General features: G+C 37.1%; 6 protein-coding genes across 7 annotated transcripts in view; 1 reads left to right on the forward strand and 5 right to left on the reverse strand.

Annotated features, from left to right (window-relative positions):
* The window catches only part of LOC105312772 (centrosome-associated protein 350-like), a 12749-nt gene extending 9576 nt beyond the window's left edge, over positions 1–3173 (forward strand). Inside the window, exons 19-20 of one of the 2 annotated variants that reach the window (XM_019996488.1) lie at positions 2121–2438; positions 2585–3173. In XM_019996488.1, coding sequence (XP_019852047.1) covers positions 2121–2438; positions 2585–2848 — 582 coding nt within the window. In that variant the 3' untranslated portion in view covers positions 2849–3173. Of the gene's footprint in view, positions 1–2075; positions 2439–2584 lie in introns of both variants that reach the window. The other variant, XM_019996489.1, reaches the window with a different exon arrangement.
* LOC105312773 (ras-related protein Rab-1-like) lies at positions 1087–1969 on the reverse strand. Its single transcript, XM_011405676.2, has 2 exons — positions 1659–1969; positions 1087–1612 (listed from the first exon to the last, which is right to left on the reverse strand). Exons 1-2 carry the CDS (start codon positions 1845–1847, stop codon positions 1163–1165), a joined length of 639 nt encoding a protein of 212 aa, XP_011403978.1. The 5' UTR covers positions 1848–1969; the 3' UTR covers positions 1087–1162.
* A 358-nt stretch (positions 3174–3531) lies between the features above and the next one.
* LOC105312774 (GTP-binding protein ypt1-like) lies at positions 3532–4231 on the reverse strand. Its single transcript, XM_011405677.2, has 2 exons — positions 4034–4231; positions 3532–3987 (listed from the first exon to the last, which is right to left on the reverse strand). The coding sequence occupies exons 1-2, from the start codon at positions 4220–4222 to the stop codon at positions 3532–3534; spliced, it is 645 nt and encodes a 214-aa protein (XP_011403979.1). The 5' UTR covers positions 4223–4231.
* A 434-nt stretch (positions 4232–4665) lies between these two features.
* LOC105312775 (ras-related protein Rab-18-like) lies at positions 4666–6226 on the reverse strand. The gene is made up of 4 exons (XM_011405678.2): positions 6028–6226; positions 5496–5980; positions 5286–5435; positions 4666–5236 (listed from the first exon to the last, which is right to left on the reverse strand). Exons 2-4 carry the CDS (start codon positions 5595–5597, stop codon positions 4790–4792), a joined length of 699 nt encoding a protein of 232 aa, XP_011403980.2. The 5' UTR covers positions 5598–5980; positions 6028–6226; the 3' UTR covers positions 4666–4789.
* A 125-nt stretch (positions 6227–6351) lies between these two features.
* LOC105312778 (ras-related protein RABF1-like) overlaps positions 6352–8995 on the reverse strand; it is a 4688-nt gene continuing 2044 nt past the window's right edge. Inside the window, exon 3 of the mRNA XM_019996500.1 lies at positions 6352–6966. Coding sequence (XP_019852059.1) covers positions 6460–6966 — 507 coding nt within the window. The 3' untranslated portion in view covers positions 6352–6459. The remainder of the gene's footprint in view (positions 6967–8995) is intronic.
* Positions 8060–8865, reverse strand: LOC105312776 (ras-related protein RABD2b-like). Its single transcript, XM_011405680.2, has 2 exons — positions 8630–8865; positions 8060–8578 (listed from the first exon to the last, which is right to left on the reverse strand). Exons 1-2 carry the CDS (start codon positions 8816–8818, stop codon positions 8132–8134), a joined length of 636 nt encoding a protein of 211 aa, XP_011403982.1. The 5' UTR covers positions 8819–8865; the 3' UTR covers positions 8060–8131.

An 8995-nucleotide genomic window follows, 5' to 3' on the forward strand; every position in this document is an offset into this window, starting at 1 on the left:
GACTGGGGTCATGTTGAACTGTGAGAAGTCTTTCGTACACTTGGTATTCAATCTGGCACTAAGAGTGATGGAGGGAGAGAGGACAGGGTCGCTAATCAGCCACAAAATAAGCTGCTCTACTTTAGAGCATGTTCAAGACAGGGTACACGCCCTCCTTGAGCAGCGGAAGAGACCACACCCTCTACCTCCTCTCCGCTATCTCCACAATAACCGTAGAACGGGTGGAAAAGAAGTGGATTTTATCGATAGCGTCTTACTAAGTGAGATGAGGCAAGAGGAGCCATCTTGGATTAACTATAGACTGGAAGAGGATAAAATTAAGAAAAGGACGGCAGATGAGATTTTGGAATTTTTGATTGATGAAACGGTAGAGGTGATTAAGGATATTTATGCAAAAAAGGAGAGACAAACTAATTAAAAATACATAAATAAATAAATAAAAATACATGAATTACCTGTAGATGTACATGCATGTGATTACTTGTAGAATTTTATAACTTCCACTAATTACATCAATAGTTGTAGTGTTAGTATAATACAGGTATTATTGCACACCATTTTTCATCACAATGATAATTTTAAATTGAAATCTTAGTAATTATCATGCAGTTGCAATGTCTGACCAGAATACAGAGCAACATGTTAAGGCCCCCATACACTAGGCAACATGTTGCTAGTAACATTTGTGGTCACTTTGATCTTGTAAGCAACATGTTGCCAGAAATAGAAGGCTGTTCTATTTCTGGCAACATGTTGCTTAAAGGCCTTCATACACGAGGCAACTTGTTGCTAGCAACTAAGCAACATGTTACCAAAAATAGAACATCTTTCTATTTCTAGCAACATGTGGCTTACAAGATCAAAGTAACCACAAATGTTGCCTAGTGTATTATGTTTAGCTAATACAGACATGTATTGGTTTACTAAACTACTACCAATAATTATGTTACTATTATAGCACATAGTAACCACAGCTATTAAATTTTGGTGTAATGTATTATCCCCGCATAGTATTGAACACCTGCATGCAGGGAATGGTATATCATGTTGTTAGTCTCACTCCTTATCAGTGACATAAGGCATTCATAAAGTTCACACTGTGTAAATTGTTATCACCAAAGTAAAAGTATCACTATACTCGTGGCCCGATAAAGTTTACATGTCACTTTCTACATGATTTACACCATCTGCCATCTCGTGGAGCTGGCTTATCATCGTTAATAATCACAATGTCTTCTTTCATTCCTCCTCCTCCTTTTTTTATCACATCGGTCACAGCTTCCTTAAGTACGCCGTACAACTTTTGAAAATCATCATTTTTAATGGCAGACATTTCGATGAACCTCATCTGATATTGCTCAGCCAATTGCTTGCTAGTTGATAAAGGATTCATTCTCTCATCCATCAAATCAGACTTGTTACCAATTAGAATCATCTCAGTGTCACCCTCTCCGCTGTTACCAGCCATCTCTTTCATCCATATCTCTCTAATGTGGTGGAATGAATCAGCATCAGTGATGCTGAAAACAAGGAAAGCAATGTCTGCTTTTCTGCAGTACTGTCTTGTGAAGGACCTAAACCTTTCCTGACCAGCTGTATCATAAATAGAGAGCTAAAAACATTACCATTATCAATAATAAATAAATCTTAGTTCTAACCTTTACAGTCTCATGTGGTGGCCCAATGACAATGTTCCTTTCTATTGTCTGAGGATTAATTGTGACTACAGGAGACTGGAAGACTTCATGATTTTCAAATAATTTGAATATTGATGTCTTCCCAACACCAGAATCACCAATAAAGATTATTTGGAGCTGTTTTCCAGCACCTATAACGATTGAGGCCATGGCTCTAAAAATTTAAGGGCAGGCACTCCTTTGCTACAACTTTCAACTTCCATATAAGGCTACATACTCTTCTTTAATAATGCGTGGGCGTTGAAGTAGGAGCTAGTTAAAGTAGTTGAAGTTGAAGAAGGAGAAGACGATCAAGTAATTAAAGATGGAGAGTTTGAGAGTGTAGCTGATATATGGAGCAAGAAGAAAAGACCTGATACAGAAGCCTCTATTGATCAGTTGCTGTCAGCTTTAGTTCAATCAGAGGTTGACCTGATTTGTAATATAAGAGACACTAGAGAAGCATTGAACCAAGAAGATGAGGAGGAGGAGGAGAGAGAAGCTGTTAAAAGCAAAGAGGAAGCTAAAGCAGAAGTTTCTATAGTAGAAGTTAAGATTAATAAAAGTGTCAATAAAGAGAGAGGGATATCATTCTCCACTGCTCTAGTACCGAATTCAAGACAGCAAGTTAATCGTATTGTTCAATCTGCTTGGAACACTCTTAAGAACCACATATCCTCCCAACTGGCCAAACCCTCTAAAGAACAGACCCCTCCTCAGCTGGTACCATCTCAAGAGTTGATAAATGAGTTGTGCAATAAGGCTGCGTTTACACAGCAACGCAAAACGTATCGTTTTTAAAACGATTCTATCACGTTTTCAATCGTTTCTGTGTAAACAGAAGCATAAAACAGGCACAAATCTGAACGGATTGCATCGTTTTCGTTGCCGTGTAAACGCAGCCTAAGACTGGGGTCATGTTGAACTGTGAGAAGTCTTTCGTACACTTGGTATTTAATCTGGCACTAAGAGTGATGGAGGGAGAGAGGACAGGGTCGCTAATCAGTCACAAAATAAGCTGCTCTACCTTGGAGCATGTTCAAGACAGGGTACACGCCCTCCTTGAGCAGCGGAAGAGACCACACCCTCTACCTCCTCTCCGCGCCGCTATCTCCACAACAATCGCAGAACGGGTGGAAAAGAAGTGGATTTTATTGATAGCATCTTACTAAGTGAGATGAGGCAGGAGGAGCCTTCTTGGATCAACTACAGACTGGAAGAGGATAAAATTAAGAAAAGGACTGCAGATGAGATTTTGGAATTTTTGATTGATGAAACGGTAGAAGTGATTAAGGATATTTATGCGAAAAAGGAGAGACAAACTAATTAAGAATACATAAATAAATAAAAATACATGAATTACCTGTAGATGTACATGCATGTGATTACTTGTAGAATTTTATAACTTCCACTAATTACATCAATAGTTGTAGTGTTAGTATATTACAGGTATTATTGCGCACCATTTTTCATCAGAATGATAATTTTTAATTGAAATTATAGTAATTATTATGCAGCTGCAATGACTGACCAGAATATAAAGCAACATTAGATATTGCAGACATGTGTTGGTTGACCACATCTAAGGTATTATCAATATGTTACTATAGTAACCACAGCTATTAAATTGTGGCGTAATTATTATGCCTGCATTTAGTGTTGGACACTTGCAGGAAATGGTGCCGGTATCATGTTGTTAACCTCAGCAAGACTGACCTATTCATATTATCTCCTATTCATATATCTCCTTATCAGTGATATCATTGAGGCATTCATAAAGTTCACTGTGTAAATTATTGTTATCAAAAAGTAAAAGTATCACTTTACTCATGGCCTAATAAAGTTTACATGTCACTTAAATTCTACATTTCGAATACCATTTGTCATCTCGTGGAGCTGGCTCATCATTGTTAATAATCTTAATCTTTTTTTTCATTCCTCCTCCTTCTTTTTTCTTTATGATCACATGGGTCACAGCTTCCTTAAGCACGTCGTACAACTTTTGAAAATCATCATTTTTAATGGCAGACATTTCAATAAACCTCATCTCATATTGGTCAGCGAATTGCTTGCTAGTTGATAGGGGATTAACCCTCTCATCAGCCAGATCAGATTTGTTACCAATCAGAATCATCTCAATGTCACCCTCTCTGCTGTTATCAGCAATCTCTTTTATCCATATCTCTCTAATGTGGTGGAATGAATCACCATCAGTGATGCTGAAAACAAGGAAGGCAATGTCTGCATTTCTAAAATACTGTCTTGTGAAGGTCCTAAACCTTTCCTGACCAGCTGTGTCATAAATATAGAGCTAAAAACATTACCATTATCAATAATAAATAAATCTTAGTTCTAACCTTTACAGTCTCATATGGTGGTCCAATGACAATGTTCCTTTCTATTGTCTGAGCATCAATTGTGACTACAGGAGACTGGAAGACTTCATGATTTTCAAATAATTTGAATATTGATGTCTTCCCAACATCAGAATCACCAATGAAAATGATTTGGAGCTGTTTTCCTGCACCTGCAGCATTTGAGGCCATGGCTTTAAAGGTTTAAGGCAGGCAGTTTTGATAAAAAGCCAACCCCTTTGCTACAGCTTTCAACTTCCATATAAGGCTGCACAGATTTAATAATGCGTGGGCGTTGAAGTAGGAGCTAAAAATGCAAATGCAGTTTAAAGCAGTGATGCACCTCAGTGGTATTTTGTGCTTACATTATTCAAGGGATAACTAGAATGGACAATAGAAAAGTATATAAAAGTAATTGTATAAGTAGTCTTCAACAAAAGCACCGACTTCCTGTTGCTGTTAAGAGTTGATCCTTTCATTGTAAAAATTATCCTTGTTGCCAATGAGAATCATCATCATGTCCTTTTCAGTGTTATGGTTCAAAGCTCCAAACTGCTCAATGCCAGAATGAAGTCTATAATTATAGCATACAAAGGTATCATTACTGATACTCAGTAAAATAGTTTTAAATTTTAAAAAAATTATATCATAATAATGGTCATAAAGCACACTGCATATTAATATAAAATGCAACATTTTAAAACTTGAGCAGCAGACCAAAAGTTTGGCTCATCCTCTTGCATCAGTCATTGAAATCAATTAACACTTCAAGCAGGAACTCCTTTCTTGATCTGTAGCATTACCCTGATGTAGCGTTACACTACTACTATTGGTTCTGGTTCCTCCTCCTTCTGCTATCACTTTGCCCACAACCTCTTTAAAAATGTCATCAATCTTTTCAAAATCTTCCTTATAATGTGCAGACATTTCAATAAACTTCATGTTATTTTGTTCAGCATACTCCCTGCCTTCTGATGGTGAGATTCTCCACTGTTCGTTAGTCTTATCACATTTATTAGCAATTAGAATCATCTGGATTCTTCTATCACCTGCATTATTTTCTATCTCTCTCTTCCATTCTCCAATGTGGTAGAATGAATCTTGATCAGTAACATCGTAAACAAGACAAGCAATGTCAGTCTCTTTATAAAACTGACATGTTACAGACTTAAATCGTTCACTACCAGCTGTGTCATGCACGTATAGCTAAAAGAACACATTATAATTCTATATTTCTTAGATTTATAATCCTAACCAGCACTTTTTCATCTGAATCTTTGGTGTATATGATATTCTCTCTTGTCTCGACACCAATTGTGGAGATAGTCTTGAGGTCGACCTTATGATGCATATATAATTTGAATATTGATGTCTTGCCTACATTAGAATCACCAATGAAGATTACCTGGGGATATCATAAATCATTAGACATTTACTGGTTCACAAAAAGCCTTTCATCTCTTACCTTAAGCGTTTTTCCTTCGAGGTTTGAGGTCATATAGCTAGCCATATATAGCTGCAAGCTAGCTGCTTGTAGGAGGGGCTGGCTAGCTGCTACATGCAGCATGGCCACATTCCTCACTTACTATAATGACATTTTTGTGGATTTGACAACAATGCAGCATGCAGGAGCTAGATACACTCTAGAGTCTAATAATCTAAATCTGAATAGTTAATATTGAATCCACCTCACCCATGTGTTGAGTGGACACATGTTGAATGGTAATTGCATCCTATGATCCTCCTAAAGCCTGGTTTCCATAATTCCACAGCCTTGCTTGATTTATTGATCCACACTGCTTCAGTGCTCCATACATGGTTAACATACAACTGTTGTAGAGATAGACCTGATTTTTATGATTCTATCTCCACTATTGTTGCAGCCATGTTGTAAGGAAACCAGGCTTAAACCTTTTCTGACCACTGACCAGCTGTGTCATAAATATAGAGCTAAAGACGTGTAAAGATGATCATAATAAATAAATCTTAGTTCTAACCTTTACTGTCTCATGTGGTGGTCCAATGACAACGTTCCTTTCTATTGTCTGAGCATCAGTTGTGACCACAGGAGGCTTGAACTTGAAGACTTCATGATTTTCAAATAATTTGAATATTGATGTCTTCCCAACATCAGAGTCACCAATGAAGATTATTTGGAGCTGTTTTCCTGCACCTGCAACGATTGAGGTCATAGCAGAGGCCCTAGCTTTAAAACTAATTAAGGGCAGGCCCTCCGGGCCAGTTTGATACAAAGCCAGACAGCTTTCAACTTCCATGTAAGGGTATAGATAAAAATCAATAATGTGTGGGTGTTTTGCTGTGATACATTCCCTTATCCATTATTCCCAGACCCAGTAGCTATCTCTTACTGAAGCAAAAGTATTTTAAATGAAAATTTTTTAAAGTATAATAATATATCTAAGTCATCTTCAACAAAGCTTACACCTTTTATTTTTCTGTTGCTCTTGTTGTGGCTCATTAGGTGCTGCATGGATAGGATTTGGCACTGGCTCTATGTGAATTACTTCATCTCTTTGTACAGGTCTATGCTCTTCATTAGTAGAGCTAGATCTGCCTCCTTGATGTACAATTTCAGCTGCAGTTTCTCGAAGGACTGAGTCCACCTTTTGATAATCATCTTTTCTAATGGCAGACATTTCAATGAACTTCATGCCGTGTCTCCTAGCGTATTGCTCGCTTGTTGATATATCATTGACCCTCTCTTCGTAAAGATCAGCTTTGTTACCAATTAGAATCATCTTCACATCGTCCTTTTCACTACGCTTCAAAACTTCTTGTTTCCAAACCTGCTCAATGTGGTGGAATGAATCACCATCATCAATACTGAACACAAGAAGAGCAATGTCAGCATTTCTATAGAACTGTCTTGTCAATGTTTTGTGCCGTTCCTGTCCTGCTGTATCGTAGAGGTGCAGCTATTAATCATTATTTATATTAGATATAATTTCATGAAAAAGCAGCTTACTTCTACTGTTGTGTGAGGATTTGCAATAACAATAGTTTTGCTGACAATATCAGGGTCTGTTGTATGTTTAGGATTCTTCTTCACTTCATGATTTTTAAATAATTTGAATATTGACGTTTTTCCAACGGCAAGATCACCAATAAAGAGGACCTATGGCTGATAATGAATGTTGCTGTTGCAGACTATCTTGTAACTTGCTTTTATCGTCTCTCCAACGATGGCCATATTTTTGGGGCTAGCCTCCTTTTGAAGCAGCAATGCGTGGGTGTTATCAGGCACAGCTGTACAGTACAGGCAGCAGCTAGCACCACCCTACCGTTATAACGTTAAATAAATAAATGTGACCATAATTGACAAAAGGTACCTTATGGTGGATAGTGAAATTTGTCTTTCCAGCCTAAGAAATCCAACTTCCTGAGCCCCATTTATCATAAAATTACTTCACAGGATGCAAAAAGTTACCATGAAACTTTTAGAAACAATGATTGTCTAACAAAGCACTCCCAGGTTGATATTTTCCATTATAACGATCAATTTTAAAATCCGCCATAAGGGCCCTTTTGTCAATTATGGTCACAAATAAATGAATAAAATACATGAATTACCTGTAGATGTACATGCATGTGATTACTTGTAGAATTTTATAACTTTCACTAATTACATCAATAGTTGTAGTGTTAGTATATTACAGGTATTATTGCACACCATTTTTCATCAGAATGATAATTTTTAATTGAAATTATAGTAATTATTATGCAGCTGCAATGACTGAACAGAAGCAACATGATACGATTAGATAATACAGACATGTTGGTTGACCACATCTAAGGTATTATCAATATGTTACTATAGCAACCACAGCTATTAAATTGTGGCGTAATTATTATGCCTGTATTTAGTGTTGGACACTTGCAGGAAATGGTGTCAGTATTATGTTGTTAACCTCAGCAAGACTGACCTATTCATATATCTCCTATTCATATTCCTATTCATATATCTCCTTATTGGTGACATTATTGAGACATTCATAAAGTTCACACTGTGTAAATTATGTTATCAAGAAGTAAAAGTATCACTATACTCATGGCCTAATAAAGTTTGCATGTCACTTAATTTCAGCATTTTGAACACCATCCATCATCTCGTGGAGCTGGCTCATCATCGTTAATAATCACAATGTTTTCTTTCGTTCCTCCTCCTCCTTTCTTTATCACATGGGTCACAGCTTCCTTAAGCACGTCGTACAACTTTTGAAAATCATCATTTTCAATGGCAGACATTTCAATAAACCTCATCTGATATTGGTCAGCAAATTGCTTGCTGGTTGATAGAAAATTAACCCTCTCATGAGTCAGATCAGACTTGTTACCGATCAGAATCATCTCAGTGTTACCCTCTTTGTTACTGTTAGCAGCCATCTCTTTCATCCATATCTCTCTAATATGTTGGAATGAAGGACCATCAGTGATGCTGAAAACAAGGAAGGCAATGTCTGCATCTTGATAGTACTGTCTTGTGAAGGTCCTAAACCTTTCATGACCAGCTGTGTCATAAATCAAGAGCTAAAATAATTACCATTATCAATCATCTAATAAATAAATCATAAATCTAACCTTTACAGTCTCATGTGGTGGCCCAATGACAATGTTTCTTTCTATTGTCTGAGCATCAATTGTGAGTACAGGAGACTGGAAGACTTCATGATTTTCAAATAATTTGAATATTGATGTCTTCCCAACACCAGAATCACCAACAAAGATTATTCTGAGCTGTTTTCCTGCACCTGCAACGATTGAGGCCATGGCTTTAAAAATTTAAGGGCAGGCAGCTGTGATAAAAAGCCAACCACTCCTTTGCCACAGCTTTCAACTTCCATATAAGGCTATATAGATATTTAATAATGCATAGGCGTTGAAGCATTGCAAATGCAGCAGTGATGTACCTCAGTGGCATTTTGTGCTTACATTATTCAAGGGACA

This window comes from Amphimedon queenslandica, unplaced genomic scaffold (assembly GCF_000090795.2).
Source record: "Amphimedon queenslandica unplaced genomic scaffold, v1.1 AMPQUscaffold_13409, whole genome shotgun sequence".
NCBI lineage: Eukaryota > Metazoa > Porifera > Demospongiae > Haplosclerida > Niphatidae > Amphimedon > Amphimedon queenslandica.

Excerpts from the sequence above, each read along its gene's own strand:
- LOC105312774 (XM_011405677.2), bottom strand. The coding sequence starts at position 4,222 with ATGGCCTCAAATGCTGCAGGTGCAGGAAAACAGCTCCAAATCATTTTC. Across the intron at positions 3,988-4,033 it reads CACCATATGAGACTGTAAAG|CTCTATATTTATGACACAGC; the intron begins GTTAGAACTAAG and ends TAATGTTTTTAG.
- LOC105312775 (XM_011405678.2), bottom strand. The coding sequence starts at position 5,597 with ATGCTGCATGTAGCAGCTAGCCAGCCCCTCCTACAAGCAGCTAGCTTG. Across the intron at positions 5,436-5,495 it reads TCGAAGGAAAAACGCTTAAG|GTAATCTTCATTGGTGATTC; the intron begins GTAAGAGATGAA and ends TGATATCCCCAG. Across the intron at positions 5,237-5,285 it reads ATTCAGATGAAAAAGTGCTG|CTATACGTGCATGACACAGC; the intron begins GTTAGGATTATA and ends GTGTTCTTTTAG.
- LOC105312773 (XM_011405676.2), bottom strand. The coding sequence starts at position 1,847 with ATGGCCTCAATCGTTATAGGTGCTGGAAAACAGCTCCAAATAATCTTT. Across the intron at positions 1,613-1,658 it reads CACCACATGAGACTGTAAAG|CTCTCTATTTATGATACAGC; the intron begins GTTAGAACTAAG and ends TAATGTTTTTAG.
- LOC105312776 (XM_011405680.2), bottom strand. The coding sequence starts at position 8,818 with ATGGCCTCAATCGTTGCAGGTGCAGGAAAACAGCTCAGAATAATCTTT. Across the intron at positions 8,579-8,629 it reads CACCACATGAGACTGTAAAG|CTCTTGATTTATGACACAGC; the intron begins GTTAGATTTATG and ends TAATTATTTTAG.